This window comes from Lissotriton vulgaris, chromosome 2_1, assembly GCF_964263255.1.
Source record: "Lissotriton vulgaris chromosome 2_1, aLisVul1.2, whole genome shotgun sequence".
Classification (NCBI taxonomy): domain Eukaryota; kingdom Metazoa; phylum Chordata; class Amphibia; order Caudata; family Salamandridae; genus Lissotriton; species Lissotriton vulgaris.
This window is the reverse complement of record NC_141687.1, coordinates 1,619,902,405-1,619,923,204: the sequence shown is the minus strand read 5'-3', so window position 1 is coordinate 1,619,923,204 and position 20,800 is coordinate 1,619,902,405. Positions and strand designations below refer to the sequence as shown.

At 46.9% G+C, this 20,800-nt stretch overlaps 1 protein-coding gene across 12 annotated transcripts in view; it reads right to left on the bottom strand.

Moving 5' to 3' along the window:
• EYA3 (EYA transcriptional coactivator and phosphatase 3) overlaps nucleotides 1–20,800 on the bottom strand; it is a 1,455,294-nt gene that overhangs the window by 354,486 nt on the left and 1,080,008 nt on the right. For all 12 annotated transcript variants that reach the window (XM_086957503.1, XM_086957498.1, XM_086957496.1 and 9 more), the window contains one exon: nucleotides 18,184–18,273. In XM_086957503.1, the coding sequence (XP_086813629.1) occupies nucleotides 18,184–18,273 (90 nt within the window). The remainder of the gene's footprint in view (nucleotides 1–18,183; nucleotides 18,274–20,800) is intronic.

Below are 20,800 nucleotides of genomic sequence, written 5' to 3'. Positions count from 1 at the left end.
CTGGCCCAGGAACACACTCCATGGCCGCCTTGGCCAAGAGGGCTATAACTTCCTCCTGCAGAAGTTGCAAGTGATCCCCCAACATGCGATGGTACTGCGGTGGCAGGGCTGGAGAGGTCGCACCAAAGGGGAGGGAGTAGCCCCTTCGGACGATTTGCAGCACCCACTTGTCCGACGTGATGGGCCTGAAAGTTCAGACTAGGAAGGCTTTGAGGCGGATGCTGCGGGAGTGGATGTGGACTGACCTTGCCGTTGTCCCCATGCACCGCCACAGCAGTTACCACGTCCACGTTGAGGTTGGTTCTGCGGCCTGTGGCTGGCTGGACGTGAGGGGGTGCCCCTTCCTTGGCCCCGAAAGGGGCGAAAAGCAAAAGTCTGCTGGCGCTGGCCCGACAGGCCCAAGGACTTGGCCGCAGCCCTGGAGTCCTTGAAACGCTCAAGCGCACTGTCTGCTTTGTCCCCAAAAAGGTGATGGCCATCAAAGGGCATGTCCATGAGCGTGGCCTAGACTTCCCCAGAAAAATTGGCGGACCTCAGCCAGGCATGGCGACGGATCGCCACGGTCATGGAAATTGCTCTGCCCAGCGAGTCCATGGTGTAAAGTCCACATCTGATGGAGTAGCGTGCTGCATCCCGCCCCTCGGGCAAGTGCTTGGGCGAGCCGTGCCTGTGCCTTCTCCGGACACTGTGGCAGCACGTCCGCAACCGTGTCCCACAAAGAGTGGGTGTAATGGCCCAAAAGGCAAGCGGTGTTGATAGACCGCAACCCCAAACTCAATGAGGAGAAAAGTTTCTTCCCAAATTGATCAAACCTTTTGGATTCCCGCTCTGGAGGGGCAGTCGGGAATGCGGTCTGGGATGAAGAGGCCTGGATCACCAGGCTCTCAGGGGTGGAGACAGAAAGTCGGGGTCGCCGGAGCCGGGCGGTGGCGTCGGGCCACGTTCCTATCCACAGGGGGCACTGTGGAGGGCTTGGACCAAGTGCCCATCAGAACGTCCGTCAGGGCTTCATTGAACAGCAGCAGAGGCTCAGAAGAGCTTACTTGCGGCTAAAGCACCTCTGTGAGGAGATTAGTCCCCACGGCCGCAGCAGGGAGTTCAAGAGCAAAGGCCTTTGCTGCCCTGCGCAACACCACACCATAAGTGGCATCCTCCTTCGTAGCCAAGGAGGGAGGAGAGATGAAACCAGTGTCCGGCAAAGTGTCCAGACCCCTGCCCCCCCCAACTCATCTGCCCAGTCCTGCCTTAACTGGCACTGTTGTGCCAGAGGGTCCTCAGACCCCTCCCAGTTTTCCCCCTCATCCGCGTCCTAATAAACAGGCAAGAATGATGGAGCCGGGTCGTAGGAGAAAGCCCCACCCATCGACGCCGGAGACTGCGTAGAGCGGCACGGTTCCGACACCGGACCCGGACCGGGGCTGAAACTGGGGACGACGTCGCCCGAAGTCAGCGCCGGAAGCAATACTATCGGTCGGGGTCGGCACTAGCAGTGGAGTCATGAGGTCAACTGGCATCAACCGGGATCCAGGGCTGGATCCCTCGGGCCCTGCGGCGTCGGGACCGAAGTCGATGACGGAGCCGGTGCACCTGACGGCGCCGGGGCCGAAGGCGCCGGCCTGCCAGGGCCCCTAATCGGGTCTGCGGGGCCAGAAGGAGCGCCAACAGGTCTCGACGGAGGGAAGCGAGTCCTCATGGCCACGAGGAAATCACTTATCTCCTCCAGCGTCGCATGCAGCCCAGGGACCGGAGGGGATGGGGCCGGATGCGATGCCCACGGCTCCGGCGAAGCCACACGGGTGGTGTCACTCGAACCCTCAGCCGCAACGTGCGAGCGGAGTTGTAAGAGCGATGTCGCCTCTTCGACTTCTTTTTAGAGTGCCTCGATTTTACCGGAGCACTTGGAGCCAGACGAGTGCTGATGGCATGATGAGCGGCGACTACGACTGCGGCTCCGCGACCGGTCCCTCGACTTCCTCCTCGACCGAGACCTTGAGCGGTGCGGAGCAGACTGTTGGATCTCGAGTAGCTTACAGGACCGCTCCCGCCTAGCTTTCGAGGTCAAGGCCCGGCAGTCGGGGCACGAATTGTCGTCGTGGTCGGCCCGGGGCAGTAGAGACACAGACGGTGGGGGTCGGTCACCGACATCAGGCGGTGACAGCCGTCGCACGGCTTGCAGCCAGGCATCCCTACGGCAGCAGGAGTCGAAGTCGACTCGAAAAGAGATCCAAACAGATCAAAAAAGTTCGTCAAAAATGACTAGAAGTCTTGCTCTTCCTGGATCTGCGCTTGCTGGCGCGGAAAAAAGAAGAACTGACGCCAGCGCGCGAGGGCGGCATCTAAGTACTCATACGATATCATCCCGGCGATCATGACGCAGACGAGGATGCGGAGCAGCAGACTACGCCTACCGACACGCAGGGGTACTGCTGACGAAAACTTTCCAGATCCAGTCTGACGCCTGGGGATATTCTAAGGTAAGGAATCTAACACTAACCTGTTTCTTTCAGACGTATCTTGGGAGGAGGGCTTGTGTATTAGCTATGCACCATACGTTACTTGCTTGGGCAGCTATTATTTTGCCTGAAGCGTCTATCATTTTTGACTCCTTATCAGGAGGTGGTGCTTCACCTGACGTTTGGGAGTTTGCTCTTTTTCTAGCATTTGAAACGACTAGTGAGTTTAAATGTAGCTGTCCTTTAATGTATGCGGTATCCCCAGGAGCAGGCCTATATTTCTTTTCTATTCTGGGGTTTATGATCCTAGCCCGTACAGGGTCTTTAAACACTTCTGGTGCATGCTTAATGACTCCTTTGATCATAGGTAAAATTTGAACTGACTTTTTGGATTGCTCAAAAGTGTCAAGTAGAAAATCTTCTGCTTCATTTGAGTGCATTGTGACCCCATAATGGATGGCAGCTCTATTGAGTGAGTGTCCAAACCCAATATTATCTTCTTCTGGAGAAGGTTTGGATGGGTATGCATATGGATCAGGAATATCTGGTACATCCTGTGGGACATCTGGTGGGATTGGGTACTCTCAGTCAGGTGGATCTGTTGGGTAGTTAAAAGGGTCATTTGGGTCATTCCCTTCCCCCATAATATTATCATCATCATTATTATGAAGAGGTGTATGTTGTGGTGAGAAACGAGGAGGAGAATTTTGAGGAGGTGAAGGAAGAGGAGGAGGAGTAAAGTGAGGTATAGGACGAGAAGGGTGCATAGGTAATGTGACAGAGTCCTTCTTTACAGGCACTGGAGGTGTTGTATCTAATTTCCTCTTTCTGTGTGGTCCAGTAGAAACATGTCCTGTGCTTGGGTCATTATAGATCTTTTTCTGTCGAGGATCAGGGTGAAAAAGCTCCTCTTCTTAAGGAAGCGCTTTCGGAGCACTTTTCTGTGTCCTTAGCTTCAGGAATTGTGGCAGAGTCCTTTGGCGTAGGTCTTGACTCCAAAGATCTTGGCTTTGGAGCCGAAGCTGGTTTCGTCGGATTGGAAGCGTTGGCTTGGTTATGCACGGAGCCGGTTTGTCTTTCGGAGTCGACGGTTTCGGAACTCGGACTTCTTTCGGTTTCAGTGCAGATGGAGCTGGTGGCATCGGCACATGCGGTTTGCTCGGTCCCGAGCTACCGGAAGGCTTTTGTATTTTCTTCGGAGCAGAGCTCGAAGGCGGGGCTTCTGAAGTAGTTTTTCGGTCGCGACTGGGCCCCGGAAGCGAAGTGTTGACCTTTGCCTTCGATTTGGGTGTTGGGATTGGGGCAGGGGCAGTAGTACTCACACGTTGACCCGAAGGTATGGAGTTATCAGAGTCGTCTGCCCCAGATACGATTTCGAGATCTTCAGAATCTTCCTCAGGGACATCTGGACCCTTGTCGAAGATGATCTCTGCATGATTTGTCGACGGACCCGCGATCTCGAATAGTCGTCTTTGATCAAAGGGATGCGCAGGCTAGACAGCTGGAATCATCGTGTTCTGGTGATAAGCACAGCTTACAGACCTTGTGATGGTCACTGTGCGGAAATTTTGCTCCACACTGGGGGCATTTCTTGAATGGCGTCCTTTCCATGAGCTGTATGCCTCACAGCTTGGATAGGCCCAACGGCCCGCTTCGAAGACCGGAATCGATCGGATGAGATTTAGTCGATGGTTCTTTATGTCAAAAGTTGTTTAGAAGAGTTTTAGTACGTTTTTGACACGTCAAACTACTTAGAAATAGATTTTGAACCAGAGCGGAAAAGTTTCATACGAACCCAGTGGTGGAAAATAATCTAAGGATGGAGTCGATGCCCATGCGCACTATCGTCCAAGGGAGGAGTCCCCTATCTCGTGACTACAAAGACTTCTTCCAAGACGACAACAACATGCAATCATCCGAGCCCAACACCCGGTGGCGATCTAATGCTTAGTTTGAGCTCTGCAGCTCATATGCCTCAAACATCAAGGTTACCTTTTTGACCAATGTACAGTGTCTAAATGGATCTCTTAGGTAAATAGCCCAGTTCGCAGAGCAGGGAGGATCTTTGAGGAATTGGCAGTTAGAGTTGCTACTAGAAAAAGCGTTACCAAGGATTAGCAAGTTGCTCTTCTGATTGAGACTTCTAACCACAGATTCCTCACCATAAAATCGATACTCAAGCAATACCTCCCTGGAGGTGGGTATGCGAACTGGCTTAGACCAAAACGGTCTGGAAGGCCGAACAGGCGAAATACCCATCTTAGCAGACCTGACTGTTCAAGCAGTAGTGCTTCATGAACGTTTAGAGGGACATCCATGTGGAAGGTTGGTAGATGTCCAGGACAGGTATCCCACGAGCTAACAGTAGTAGCAGCCTTGGCCTTGTTGAAGAGAGCCCACAAGTCCACAGCAGGTTGCTTCTTTGCCAGTGTGTAGCAGAATTTTATGCAGCGTACTATCCATCTGGAGATAGTTTGTTTCCGTACAACTGTGTCCTTCTCCTCTGCTGTCAACCCAATGAAAAGCTGATCGTTCACGCACTGATCTTTGGTGCGATCAATATAAACGACTGGGCTCAAACAATGAAGCCGCTCCTCCATGGATGCTCCCATTTTGCGCGTTGTGTGCCCTTGGGGGAACTGTTAAAGCGTGCTTCACTTTTTTATGGCATATTTGAATGCATTTAACGATCCATCTGGCTATTCCTGTTTTGGAAATGGGATTTCCTTTATGTTGTGGTGAAAAGGCAACAAATAGTTGCTTTGTCTTTCTGAATGATTTTGTTCTGTCAACGTAATATAGCAGAGCCCTTTTAACGTCTAGTGTGTGTAGAGCTCTTTCAGATACTGATTGCGGGTTTTGAAAGAAAACTGGCAATCCTATGGACTGATTGATGTGAAAAGTGGAGATAACTTTTGGCATAAATTTAGGGTTTGTACGGAGTACTACCTTATTGTGGTGTATTTGCATGAAGGGTTCCTGAATGGTTAGTGCCAGTAGATCACTCACTCGCCTGAGGGATTTAATGGCAATTAAAAATGCCACCTTCCATGTTAAGAATTGTAGTTCACATGAATGGAGTGGTTCGAAAGGTGGCCTCATGAGTCTGGTTAGTACTACGCTTAAGTTCCAGACTGGCAAATGTGGATGCTTTGGAGGGATAATTCTTTTAAGTCCTTCCATAAAAGCTTTGATAGGTGGTATTCTGAACAGGGACACGTGTTTCCTGTTTTGAAGATATACTGCTATAGCAGCAAGGTGTTGCCTTATGGATGAGTATGCCAGATTACATCTTTGAAGATGTAGCAAGTAACAGATTATGTTTTGGATGGAGGCATCTAATGGATTGATTTGATTATTATTACAATAAATGAAATCTTTTCTATTTAGCTGCGTAGCATGCTCTGGTAGTGGAACGCCTTGCTTCCTTGATAATGTTCATGCAGTCGGGAGGCAAATTAAGATATCCGAACTCTAATACCTCAGGAGCCAGATCGCTAGATTCGTCTGATTGGGATCTGGGTGCCTGATTTCTCCATGGTTCTGTGTTAGTAATTGTGGCGAAAGGCGCAGCCTTTGGTGGGGGCTACAGAGTGTTCCAGGAGTGTCGTGTACCATGGCTGTCTTGCCCATGTGGGAGCAACCAGGATCATTGTGAGTGACTGCTGCCTTAGTTTGAGTGCCACTAATGGAATCAGTGGGATTGGTGGAAAAGCGTACGCAATTCTGCTGACCAGTTCATCGCATTGCCCTGTGACAACGGGTGTGGGAACCTGGCGGCAAAGGACTGGCATTTTGAGTTTTCTTTTGTGGCAAACAGATCTATGTCTGGATGTTCCCACTTTTGGATGAATGGGTGGATAACTTGAGGGTGAATCTCCCATTCGTGTATTTGCTGATTGTGTCGGCTCAGTAGGTCTGCTGTTTGGATGTCTATTCCTGGGAGGTGTTCCGCCAGGAGATAAATGTTTTGAGGAATTGCCCACTTCCATATGCTTTGTGCTAGGTGGGACAGTTGTAAAGAGTGTGTCCCTCCCTGTTTTTGGATGTAGTACATGGCTGTCATGTTGTCCATCAGGATTAACACAGCCTTGTTGCTCAAGTATTTCTGAAAAACCCTCATTGCTAGGAATACTGCTAGTAACTAAGTAGTTTATATGTGGTGTCTTCTGTTTGACTGTCCAGAGACCTTGGACTGTATATTTAAGGAGATGGGCTCCCCAACCTGTCAGTGATGCGTCCGCTGTTAATACTATCTGTGGAACTGGCTCTTGGACCAGTCACCCCTTGGAAAGGTTTTGTGGGTTCCACCACTGCAGAAAGTGCTACTGTCTACCAACACTAGGTCTTATAATTGTCCTTGAGCTTGGTTCCACTGGCGTGCTAGGCATTGTTGTAAGGGGCGCATGTGCAGCCGAGCGCGAGGGACAATGAATATGCAGGAGGCCCTCATGCCTATGAACTGCATGAACACTCGAGCTGGCAGGGAGTGTTGTGGCTGAAATTTGTGAATGAGAGATTGTATGTTGGCTATATTGTTGCTCTGTTGCTCCCAGATATTGCTGTATGTGGGAGAGTTGTAGATGTGATTTTGGTTAGTTTATGGAAAATCCTAGATCGTGTAGTAGCTGTATTGTTTGAGAAATGTGGCTGGCACACTGTGCGTATGAGTTGGCTTTTATGAGCCAATCGTCGAGGTAGGGGAACACGTGAATGTATGGTCTCCGTAGGTGTGCTGCTACTACTGCTAGGCATTTTGTGAACACTCTTGGTGCCAAAGTTACTCCAAAGGGGAGAACTTTGAATTGAAAGTGCTGACCTTCTATTGTGAACTTGAGGTATTTCCTGTGAGCTGGATGTACAGGAATGTGAAAGTATACGTCCTTGAGATCTAGTGTGGCGAGGAAGTCGCCTTGCTGGAGTAGTGGGAGTACTTGTTGTTGTGTGATCATATGGAAATGAGCTGAGAGTATGTATTGGTTCAACGGTCTGAGGTCTAGTATTGGTCTGAGAGAGCCATCTTTAAATGGGGAAGTATAGAGAGTATACTCCTGTCCCTTGATGTTGCAAGGGGAATGGCTCTATGGCACCTTTTTGGAGCATGGAGAGCACCTTTGTTGTAACAGCGTAATGTGTTCTTTGGACATTGGACGGTGTCTGGGTGGTATGTTGGGTGGTGTAGAAGTGAGTTCCAGGCAGTAACCATACTGGATAATTTGTCTCACCCACTTGTCTGTAGTGATAGAGTTCCAGACTGGTAGGAATTGTATTAACCTTCCTCTGACTGGTGTTAAATGGTCTGGAGGGAATGTGAGCGAGTCACTTTTTGTTGGTGGCGGAGGCTCGGGTGTTACCAGCACCCAGTCCTCTGCCCTTGTTGGTATTGCCTTTATAACCTCCTCTGTTGGCACTTTTATTAAAGGTGCTTTGGGTATTACTTTTGAATGCGGAGGAAGTTTGGGATTTGTTGCCTCTACCTGAGCCTCGAAAGGAGGATCGACAAAAGAAACTCCTACATTGTTGAAACTGAAGTGCACCCATGGACTTAAGTTATCCATATCTGTTTTCATCTTTTTTAAGATGGTATCTACCGCAGGGCCAAACAAGAAATCTTGGTTAATGGGCTGGTTGAGGATGGTTGATTGCACTTCATTTTTAAAGCCAGAAATGCATAGCAATGCATGCCGGCGTAGTAATACGCTAGTGTTGATTGACCTGGCGGCTGTGTCAGCTGCGTCAAGGGCGCATTTGATGGAAGCGTTAGTGATAAATTTGCCTTCCTGTATTAGGTCGTTTGCTTTAGTTTTAAAAGGTTCTGGTAGGTGTTGTAGTAAACCCTCCAGTTGGTCATAGTGTGCTCTATCGTAACGTGCTCAGAGAGCTTGTGTGTTGGCAATTCTCCAGGTATTTGCTGCCTGGGAGGCTACTCTTTTGCCTGAGGCTTTTAATATATTTGACTCTATCAGGAGGGGGAGCATCTCCTGTTTGCGAATTAGCTCGTTTTCTAGAGTTTGACACAACTAGTGAGTCTAAAGGTAACTGAGATTTAATATATGAAGGATCTGTAGGGGCTGCTTTATATTTTTTCTCAATCTGGGATTGAGGACACACGCTCTGGCTGGGTCTTTAAATATGTGTGTTGCGTGCTTTAGTACCCCTTTTAATATAGGAAGTGTACGTACACTTTTCTCAGATGTTGGAAAGGTGTCAAATAAGAAATCTTCTTCTATTGGGTCAGTGTGCAGGTCTACACCATGATATTTAGCTGCCCTATCGACTAGCTGGTTAAAAACGATAGTGTCGTCAGTAGGAGACTGCTTTGTAGGGTATGAAGAGGGATCAGGGATGGGTTGTGGGTCATATGTATTATAAGGCTCATTATGTTCACTCCATGTGTTATCTTGGATACCCTGATCTTCAGGTTCTACAAAAGCATCCTGAGGATCCTCCCCCATGTTGTCTGTCTCATTATAGCCTGAAGGTGTAGTAGAGTAAGGCACATAAGGCATGTCAGGAAAGAAAGGAGGAGGAGTAAAAGCCCTTGAAGGAGATGTTCCAAAGTCTTTTTTCTTTGGAGGAACAGGAGAATAAGTATCAGTGTCCAATGATATTTTCTTCCTTTTGTAAACTGTTACGTGTCCTGTTTCAGGGTCTATATACAGTTTAGTTTATTCTTCGCTCACTGGATAAGGATGGAAAAATTCTTCCTCAACTGTCCGTGGCTTTGGCACCGGTGTTTTTGGCTTGGTCGCTTGTTTGTGGTGAGTCTTTGGCTCGAGGGCCTTAGGCTGTGGAGCTTTTTCCGGCTCGACTGGATTTGTCTGCTCGACTGCTGTTTTCGGGTCGGGGACCTTTTTTAGTTTGACGACTTTTTGGTTGGACGTCCTTTTTCGGCTGTACTGCCTTTTTCGGCTCGACTACCTTTTTTGGCTCGACTACCTTTTTCGGCTCGACTACCTTTTTCGGCTCGACTACCTTTTTCGGCTCGACTACCTTTTTCGGCTCGACTACCTTTTTCGGCTCGACCGGCTCGACTACCTTTTTCCGCTCGACTACCTTTTCCGGCTCGACAAACTTTTCCGGCTCGACAAACTTTTTCGGCTCAATAGCCTTTTTTGGTTTAACGTGTTTTTTGTGCTCGACGACCTGTTTCGGCTCGAGGATCTTTGTAGACTCGACTGCCTTCCTCGTGTCGACCGGCTTTTTTGGCTGAGCTGCCTTCTTTAGATCGACAGCTTTTTTCGGCTCGACTGCCTTTTTCGGGTTGACTGTTTTTTTTGGATCGACAACCCTCTTTGGTTCAACGCCCATTTTTGGATCGACGACCTTCTTTGGTTCGACACGCTTTTTTGTTCGATGGCCCTTTTGGGAAGAGTGTTGCTCGTTCCTGGGGTATCAGAAGCTTGGGTATGGTCTTTGGAGCCGAGCCGGAAGGGGGGCTTCTGATGGAGTTTGTCAGTCTCGGCTAAGGCCTTTAGGCGATGCTTCGACCGGAGCCTTGCCTTGAGGTGGAAGCGGGGTAGGGGCCTTGGTACTCACGGTTTGCCCCGGTGTGATCTCGTCATCCGAGTCCGACTGGTCCTCTACGGTGACTATTTCTAGGTCGGAGTCCGCCGCTTCTGTGAGTTCATATTAGTCGTCGAAAATGTTCTCCGGTTCTGTCTAGCCGCCCTTCGGTTCCGGATAGTTTTCTTCGACCGGAACGGAGCACAAGCTGGACAGTTTTCCTCATTGTGCTCCGGAGATAGGCACTTGTTGCATACTGTATGTTTTTCAGTATGTGGGAATTTGGAGTGACATTGCGGGCATCTTTTGAACGGGGTCCTTTCCATCAGCAGGAGGCCCACGTGGCGTCGAAAAGGCCAAACGGCCCTGGTCCACGACCGGATCGAGATGGAAAGTATTATAGATTGAATGGGTACTGAACTAGAACAATACCGTCGAGGTAGAAGGCCTTTTGGCCTTGGAAAGTTGAAAACTTTCGGTTCCGAAGTTGGAGATGAGGAATAGCATCTGAATCCAATGGCAGAAAAAAACAATCTGAGGATGGAGAAGATGCCCATGCGCACTGTACTCCAAGGGAGCAGTCACCTATCCTGTGATACTTCGAAGACTCTTCCAAGACAACAAAGTGCAAACATCCTGACCCAACACTAGGCGGCGATCTATGCTAAGATATGAATTCAGTAGACCACATGCCTCGAACACACGGTTTCAAGTGTCAAGAGCCGCAAAGGGCAACTACGCAGGGGCTCAAAGGGAGAACCCATGATAAAAGTAAGTATCAAATTAAGGTCTCATTGGGGCAACACAATAGGAGAAAGCGGAAACAAATGTTGCAAACCCCTAAAAAACTGAGTGACAAAAGGTGACTTAGACAGGAAGGGTTGTTGCAGCAGCCACACGTCGGACAAAATGGTTTACAAATAACCATTAATGGTGCCCAGAATGAACCCTTCCCAGGCTAAAGAAAGACCAAACAGAACCCTCACAAGAGGTGCAGGAAAGGGGTCCACATGACCTGAGGAACACCAAGCCACAAACGTATCACTAACTTCAGGAAGGATGTCAGACTGGTCAAGATGACATCCCAAACTTCAGGAGGGAGATCAAATACACTCAACTGTAACCGCTCATTCTCCATGAATGAAGGTGGAACAAGCGCCGTTTCTGTAATAGGAGATCCTCCTGAAGGGGCAGCCTGCTAAGGATTTCTGGCTACCATAGTCTCAATGCCCAGACCGGAGAAAATGATGATTTGGGCCTGGTCAGTAATAGTATTCTTGAGAACTCTGGGCAGGAGAGCTATCAGCTGAAACGCGAAAAAGGACTCCAAAGTTTCAATCTAACCAAACACGTCTCTGAGGGGAAGCTGTTTGGAAACTCAAGCATGCAGAAGTGTTGACATTGCGCATTATCAGTGGTGGCTTACAGTGTGAACCAAGGTTCTCCCCATTCTCAGAAGAGACCTTTTGCAACCTCCAGATGTACACGCCATTTGTGATCGGATGGGTTCATCTGCCTTGGCATTCAGAGATCCTGCCAGATGCTGTACAACCAGGAAAATGTCCTGATGTTACAGCCATGTCCAGAGGTAGACAGCCTCCTCAGACAAGGACCACGACCCCACCTTGCCTTATTAAGTGCAATACCACATGGCAGTGGTGGTGTCCGTGAACACCTGAACCAACTTTCCTTTGATGGATGGTAAGAAGGCATTCAATGTCAAGCAGATTGCTCTAAACTCCAAGAAGATGTGGTGCTGAGCATCCACTGGCGACCCCCATCTCCACTTCTCCCAGACGGCTGCCCAAACCCAGGAGTGACGCATTTGTCACCACTGCGAGCTCTGGGTGAGGGAAGAGAGATGGGTCTGCACTGACCAATGATGTTTCTTCAGCCACCATCACAGATCGTTCACAGTGCCCTCCGATATCTGTGCCAGGTCGGAAAGATTGCCCTGATGGTGCGCCCACTGTGGCTTCAGGTCCCACTGCAGAGCCTGCATGTGCCATCGGGCATGTTGTGCCAGGAGGAGGCGAGGAGACCCAGCAGCCTCAGTTTCATCGAAATCCAGGATAGAGACACAAACATTAGAATCATAGCCTGAATATTCCCGACTCGCAAACCAAAAGATAGGCGCAGTACTGCACTATGACTGATGAAAAAATAGCATCAGGTATGACTGGCATGTAGATAGGGAACTTCAGCCCATGCATAAGGTTCGCAGCAGTCTGGAACTGGATAATGACTGCCTGGGTTATAGCCTGTCTTCAACAGCCAGCTGTTGAGATAGGGGGAACTCTGGAAACTCTAACCTTCGCAGATCAGCTGCCAACAGGGCCATCACTTTTGTGACCACCGGAGGGGCACCTGTGAGGCCAAAGTGGAGCACAGTACACCAGAAATGCTAGTTGCCTTCAATGAAACACAGGTGAAGCTTGTGGGTCAGGAGGACAGAGATGTGGAAATACACATTCTGCAGGTCAAGCACTACCATCTAGACTCCAGGATCCAGAGCAGATAGAACCTGAGCCAACATGAGCATTTAGAATTTCTCTTTTAAGGAAGGCATTGAGAGGGCACACATTTAGTATAGGGTAGAGGACTCTGGTGTTTATCGGCACCACAAAGTAGCAGGAACAACCACCACAGCCTACTTCTGGCGCAGGCACCCCCTCAATGGCTCCTTTGGTCAAAAGAATCTTAGCTTCCTGACTGAGTAAGGAGAAATGGTCTTCAGACAACCGTTCTGGGGATGGTGGAAGAGCCTGAAGTGTTTCCACAAACTGTAGGGCCTACCTCTTCTGCACAGTCTGAAACATGTTTCTGATATAATTGTTGACCATTGGGGCAGAGGGTGCCTGATCCTGCTGGCAATCGAATGTCTGTGCTGTATGGAGGGCAAGATAAAGGGGCTGCGGACAGCTGAACGGGAAGGAACTGGGCAGCATGCTGTCACTGGCTCCTGTGTCCTTTTTGGACTCTGCAGCCATGTCCTCGAAAGGACCGGGTAGGCTGTTGGACTGGCTACGGCTGATACTGAGGATGCCCAAAGTTGCTCATTCTACATCCACAGCAGGAGCAAAAAAAGTGCTGTTGCGGTCGGGTCCAGAGGGAATGGCCTAGGCATCTGGCAGCAACCCTGCTCTCACAAAAGTGCTTGAGTGCTTAATCGGTCTTGTCACTAAGTAGGAGGGAAACATCGAAGTGAAGACTGAACATTCCCCGAGAGTGCAGTGGACTGTACCAGGCATGGCGATACAGCACTACATAGATGCCGTTGCTCTACCCAAGCAGCCTATGGAGTACAGTCGGCCCTAGATGGCAAACTTTGTTCCATCCCTGCCGTCCTTCAAAGCCTGGTTGAGGATGGCGTGGCCTTTCTGGGACAGCCTGGTTAGCAGCTGTGCAACTAAATCGTCCTGTGCATGGGACTATAAATTCCCCTGTGCATGGGACTATAGGTCCAAAAGACATGCAATTTTCACCGTCCTCAGGGCAAGGTCAGTGGGAGAAAATAAGTACCTTCCAAAGGTGTCAAGCTTCTTGGATTCCCAATCAGGTGAATGCACTTGCAGTAACCTTTGCAGTTGAGACCTGCACCACCAGGCTCTAGGGGGAGGTGTGCTGGAAGAGGAAGGCTAGTTCAGTGCAGAGCCTACTTTTGCCGTGTTGCCAGGTGTTTCATCATCCTGTCTCAAATCGTCTTCAGGTGCATCAACTTACACTCCACGCAGTCCTTGGGGTTGTGCCCTGACCCCAGGCACCAGAGAGAAACCAAGTGGGGATCCGACTCAGACATGCCTGTGGCAGTCCCCCACAAGGCTTGAACCCGGAGGGTTTTTGCCGGGGACTTGATGTCCTAAAACACTGGGAGAAAAGCTTAAAAAGGTGGCAAAGTTGATCAATAAATGACTGAGGTAGCTCTCCGGACCCGAGCTGTTGGCACAAAACTAAAGGAACTGATGTCAGCACACCAGAGTGGAGCCTAGATAGGCACTGCAAAGTCACTTCTGACACAGACGATGCGAAAGTAGAGCTGAATACTACCTCCCAGCGTGCAGAGGTACTTACTCAGATGCAGTCTGATGTCTGGGGAATATTATAAGGTGAACAATTTGAGGCTAGAATCCTCTATTGGAAAGGCCATCATATGGATAATATGAGGCACTAATGGGAAGTGCAATTAGTGCACTCATAAAAACGTGCTGGGCAGTGGGTAAGTCAAATAACTAATAATGGCTAAAACCTTTGGGAATGCCTATAGCCACACCAAAAACATTCATAACTCACTGAATTATCTCACACTTACTGAAACCAAAAATATAACCACAGTCACAACAGATGTTAATGCCCAAAACACTAACCAGACTCCAGTGTATAGGGATCCTCAAAGCTATAGGTCACTGATAATACTCTGAGGCCAAGCTAAGAGGAAACTGCAAGCTACACAAAAGTCCTGTAACAGAATACAGCTCAACACAAACCCCAAGCCAACAATAAAAACATTTGAATGTCAATGCTTTGAACTCTATGTTCTAACTGGCAATCACTTCAGCTTCTTAACAAGCCTGTTCTTTTTCCACCTTCCTGTCAATCCATCTCCCATTCTGCCCCCGCCTTTACCCAAAAGTGGAATCTTTTTAAAATGTTGTTTCCCAGTGTTTCTGCCAGTGGTTGTCTCTCTGTGTCGCTTTCTCTCTTCATACTTCTCCAGCTCTTACTCCCCATCTTTACCTATCTGCTTTTGAATGCGAACACTTTACCTCTTATTGAGACATTCTTTAAATGTGTCTCTTTCTCAAAGGATAGTCTTCATTCTGATGCGGTTACTTTTTTTTCACATCACTTAACCTCTTTTTATAGGTACCAGTTTTGGGACAGTTAATGCTGTAAGGGAGGTTTAAACAAGTGCTGCCCCACAATGTGCCATTTTTGTATAGGTAGGAAGGTACACCTGATTCAAGAGCTGTTCCATTCCGTTAGAAGGGGAACTTCTACTGTTGCTGTCCGTGTCATGCAAGTTTCATGTGGGAGAACCTTTACTGCTACAAAGCTGTGACAATTCTATCAGGGGAAGCTTGAAGAGAAGTTGACAGTACTGTAGCTTTTCTGTGTGCGACAATCCTTGACTGGTTGATGCTTAGGCCAAACCTATTGTGTGAGTGAATCTTACCCTGCCACCCACACAACATCGTCTTCATTGCAAGCGTCAAAGTATAAGAGCTTTGTAAACATTTGGCGGATCATGTCGTGTGCGGCACTGCTCTGTGAGACATGAGTCCACTAAAGTATGTGAAATGTGCCGGCCGTTGGGGAAACCTCTTTGCTTAGACGTAATGCTTTAAGAGTGCGCGGCTCATGGAGAAGCACCTCTCCCTACTTATAGATCAATTCCCAGTGTGTCAAACGGTGCCTGGCGTGTGAAATGCTGTGCGCGTAGGAATAAAAACTGATAACGTTGCAAAAACAAGTATCTGACTGCATGAATGCTGCCTGCCACTGCTTGTGAAAGTGAGGGAAGGGGTAAACGGGGGTTACATGAGCCTGATGGGCATGTATTTACAAAGTGAGGACGGCGTGTGAGTGCTAAATGCGCAAATCTACAGTGTGTGTTTCGAAGTGGTTTTGATGCCTACCTCACAGGCATTTGAGAAGATCTTAAATGCCTAGTGTGTGAAAATAAACTAATGTAGAAGCGCCCAAAACCTGAGCTGACTACCATAAATCAATCAGTCATCCCTAGCGAGTCACTGTGCCTCACAGCTGGCAAGCACATTGAGGCCGGGTGTACACTTTAAATAGAGGATAATATGTACGATGTATAGCTGGAATATGCTATAGTCAATGTCCTATCACAGCGCAACATACACGCAGATCATGTATGGGCTATGAATTCACTAAGGCCATAAATATAACGGTATAAATACTCAGAGGTGACTCCGTGCTCGGGCTTGGACCTGGTGACGCAAAAAAAATGTATATCCGTGCGGATAATATGAAGTGTGGAAACTAAAATGCAGACACAGATTTCAACAGTTACAGCTAAAAATATTTACAATATATACAATACTGATGCCAATAGAAACAGGAAGCAAATATACATGGATTGTGTCATAGATATGTACAGCCACTGCTCTGAAGTAAGTACTGCGTGTGTATGACTATATTATTGAGTCACAGGAAGTGATGTAAATCCTCCGTGGTGTTGAGACCTACAGGTGCCTTGGTGTTGAATTGGAGTATATACCTACTCTCCAACTGCCTCAAAAGCCTTTCCCTGTTCCCACCCCGCTTAAGTGGCGGAAAACAGTCAATGACGGAATAATGGAGGTGCTAGAGATTGTAGTAGTGCACCTCCTTAAAATGCCTAGCTACAGGGTAGGCTTGGTCATTGTTGACTATTGCCCTGAGGTGTTGGAGTATACGGCGGTGGACCTGGAGCTTGGTGCTCCCAGTCTAACTTAGTCCATACATGCATTCAAGCAGGTCAATCTGTGTTTGATGGTGAGCGGAGTGTGTCTGAAGGTCGACTCAACCTTAGTCATGTTTCTATCAAATGTGCACGCTCTGCAACTCAGACATTTGACAAAACCTTTTAAGTCAGCTAGCTAGTTTTGCGTGGTGGTGATCTCCAGACTGTTTCTGACCAGAGCATCTCTCATGGAGAATGCTCTCCTGTATGTGATGTCTGATTTCTGAGCTAATATTGTCCCCAGTGTAGGGTCAGACTTAATGATACCCCAGTGCTTATTTATGACTGATCTGGGGGTTCTCTCTTCGGTGTTATGTGTAATAATCAACCTGGGGGTGACAACACCACTGGGTTCAGATAGTACGGTGGTAGCACTGGGAACCTCAACAGTCGTTGGGCCCACTAGCAGTTCCTCTCTAGGTATGGCATTCGCTCTGTTTATAGCTTTATGTATGATTGATGTGGAGTAGCCACGTGCCTTAAACCTTTTGGTTGCTTCTGCCTGGCATGCTTGAAGATCTCCCCGCGTGCTACAGATTTTGGACAGGCGCAGCATCTCCCCATATGGAATGCTCGTTATTAGGTGCCTAGGGTGGAAGCTAGAGGCGTGTAGAGTGAAATTTCCAGCGGTTGTCTTAGGGTGGAGCTTGGTCTGGAGAGTGCCATTGGCAATGTACAGGCTAACGTCTAGAAATTCAGTAGAGGTGGCGCTGATGCCGGCATTGAATTCCAGATTGAGGTTGTTGATCTCCTCAATGAAACTTTTTGCACTACTCACATCCACTCGCCAGATTAAAAAGACGTTGTCTATATACCTCAGTCACAAAACTATATATATAGTGGGGGGGGGGGCAAGGCTTTGTTACACCACTGTTCCAAACACTTTTTTCCTCTGTCCTCTTTTCATGACTGTTTTATCGAGGGAGCACTTTCAGCAAAACAGTTGTAAACAGAGAGCCCCACAGCCCCTACAAATATATGAATATTTTATTTTGAAATGATTTTAAATGGAGAAGTGATGTTTTGTCCGAGTCCTTGCTTCTTTCCAACAAGTAACGCAGCCATTTAGTGGCCTTTTCGTTTACAGAATTTGAATAATGGTGCACAGGACGCTGGTAATATTAACTTTGAGCTATTTAATAACTATTAGAATATTACTCCAAGTCAACCACAGCTGAGTATCCACCTTCAAACCAGTCTACTAAGCCCTTAAATACCTAAATGTGACATCCTACCCAACTTGTTTATTTTGTACGCCTAGACATCCCATAGTTCGTTATGATCATAAAAACAAACCGTTAAGGCCTCTGTGAGTTACTTGATGTCTAATAAAGGCAGGAAATGCTTGCTGTTTAGCTGCCAAAACAGGTTTATGTTAACCACTGTCACGTTTCATACTAACGAGCATAGCAGCAGAAGCTGAATCATCATGTTTTCAAGGAAATCACCCTCCTTTACCATGGGGCTCATCTGATGGGGCACAGTACTATGCAACATAGTATGTTAATCACTCACTGCCCACACCTCTCCGTAGAGGCTAAAATAAAGTACAATGCCACTATAACCTTAAATATTTAGTGGATGTTGACTAAGCCTATAGGATAAACGTCTTGCCACAAGCTAATACAATGAAACCTCAGCTCTCGGAAAAAGCAGGATAAGTCAAACATCATAGAGGTAGGTCTTTAATGGAAAAACACCTGAGGAATTTTGTTCTGTCAGTAAAAATTTGTAAATCAGTCATGCACGTACCTCCAAATCATTGAAAAACAAATGTGTGTCCGCCACTTCAAAAATCATCTCCTCCATTTCCAAACCAGAGCCCAAGACTACATTAGGGTCCTAAAAAGCAAGAAAAAAAGTTATAAATTGACACTTATTCGAATAAATTAACAATTAAATCCCTTCAATATAAGACTAATGCAGAACACAAATGTTATCTTTGCACTTGGTAGCGCAAAGCAAGGTGTGATATTTTTTGTTCTAGAGGGACTTCCTTCAAGAATCTTAGTATTATTCTCATCTTTGGGGAAAACAGCAAATTCCAGGGACCTGTAGTTGGTCAGACATCCTTTGGTGTTCATGCAGTATTGAACTTAAACTGAAGGTGAGGAGGGGAATGTTGATGGGGAATCCACTGACAATCAATATGGAGTGCCCGATTTGAAATTCATAACCCCATGCAACAAAAATAGGTTTTATCAGGCTTTGACAGAGGAAAGCGTGTGTGTGTGTGTGTGTGTGTGTGTGTGGGGGGGGGGTGGAGGGGGGGAAGGGGCAACACCAACTTGTCAAGATAGGGATTTCCAAATGACTGCAGATTTCTCAGTATGGGTTTTGCAATTTCCAAATGGCAGGGTTCAAAGAGGCGAAGCAACAGATGGATTCAAGATATGCAATGTGGCACCTATAAACCAGAGACTCACACTGGGTTGGGGCGGTGACGATTCACCTATTTCTAGGTTGCACTCTAGGTGTTCAATCTAAGGTTCTAATTTTGCTAACCATTCGCTAAAGACAATTCAACATTTGAGATTTCAATATTGGTTATCAATCATCAAGAGATTATAGAATTAAAAGCACTTGTCCAAATGGAAAAAAAGGTAGTGCTGGTAGGTCAATTGCACCGCCTGTACATACAAAGTTATGGGAATAGTATTATATGCAAACAAGATAGGTTGGTGCTTACTTGGTATCATGTACACTACTACCAGCAGGTACAAACAACAACAAAGCCAAAAAGTCCACTGTACAAACTGAAATGTGAAGATACCAAAGCATTCATGAGAAAGGTCCGAACTAATTAAAGTCCACAAAGTAGGGTATGTAGAAAATCCAGTTCTGGTTTTATTAATACGTAATTAATTTAGTGATTCATATGAGTGTGTCAAAGCAACAGCTGACAAGTGTTTCATCACGAGCAGGGACTTTTTCCAAGGGTAAAATACAAGTTGGACAAGTAGCGACAGACAATATAATGAGTTGGAATTATGCATTAGGTCAGAGATCATCAAATCATTAGGTCTTCCAGAATGTAACCAAATGAAACATAATAGGTGGTCGCCCAAGTGGAGGTGTAAATGCGAAGTGAGTGAGGATACCTGGGTAATGGATCCTGGGTCATTTTTTCCCCCAAAGCACTTGATTCTGAGAAATAAAAATATTTTTGATAGAATCTAAGAGACTTTTATTGAACTAAGTCATAAGATGATCAAATATTTTCTTGGACATTTGGATCATATTAATCTGAGGTTTCATACACTCATTGAAGAATTTAGATTATTTACAATGTATGTTCTGAATATCCCATTTTGTGATGTCATATAGATAATTATTTTCTGTATACTGTGTTACGTTAGCATGAGCTTATTAAATGTTTAAACGCCATTTTACCTTTCTGCCTCATTTTGCACACAACACATAATTGTTGTTTTAGCTTTCAACCCAGAAGAGCTTCGTGATTTACTTGAGAAATAATATGTTATTGCTCTGATATCAGTTTTGCTCGGTACACTGTCTGCAGAGTGAGTGCTGAAGGCTGCAAGGATAACTCGACACGATGTTGTTGTGAGGTCTGATCTTCGCACTTCCATAGACATAACACACATGCTGCTGCCAAAATCTGGCTCTAGGCGGGTTTTATATTGTTGTGCTGAACACACATGAAACACACTTGATGGTGCTTCGCATGCAGAGAGCTGGTGGAAGATGATGTGATCCTCTGCCACTGAGATTTTGAGGTATGGGCCCGCCCTGCTAAAACCCAAATGAGACCTTCATAGATAAAAATACTATGCTAAATAGGGAGGGTGTGAATTAGGTGTTGTTAATTCCTATTCATTTCAGCATCTTAGTATGCTGTCACCATTCGCCTTTTATGGACTAATAACTATGCTGATAACTTTGTTGCTTATAATATGTTTACTAGTATTGTACAAGATATTGCGTTTGAGAACCATGCATTAATAAATAAATATGTCAAACATGCACGTGTCTTCATTTACTCCATGTTCTGGTTTGCAATGATTATATAACGAAAGAGTGTTCATGTGTTCCACGATACCTGAGGTAATCTAAGTTCATGTTCTGGTCTGTCTAAGCATTGGGAGTTTGTTATGACCAATGAGACACTGTAGCTAGCTCGGTAAGGGGATTTTCGGTACTGAGGTGAGTTTTGGGCCATCCTAATTCACCGAGGTTCCAGGTCTCTATGCACAGTTCTGTAGGATAACGGAATTCCCGCTACATGGCGCCCATACGTTGTTGGCCCTATATCATGACACTCGAGTAGTATATCATTAATTCCTTAACCCCTTCGCTGCCGTTTCCGGAAAATGGTGGTATCGGAAAAACCTACCTATTTTGACAT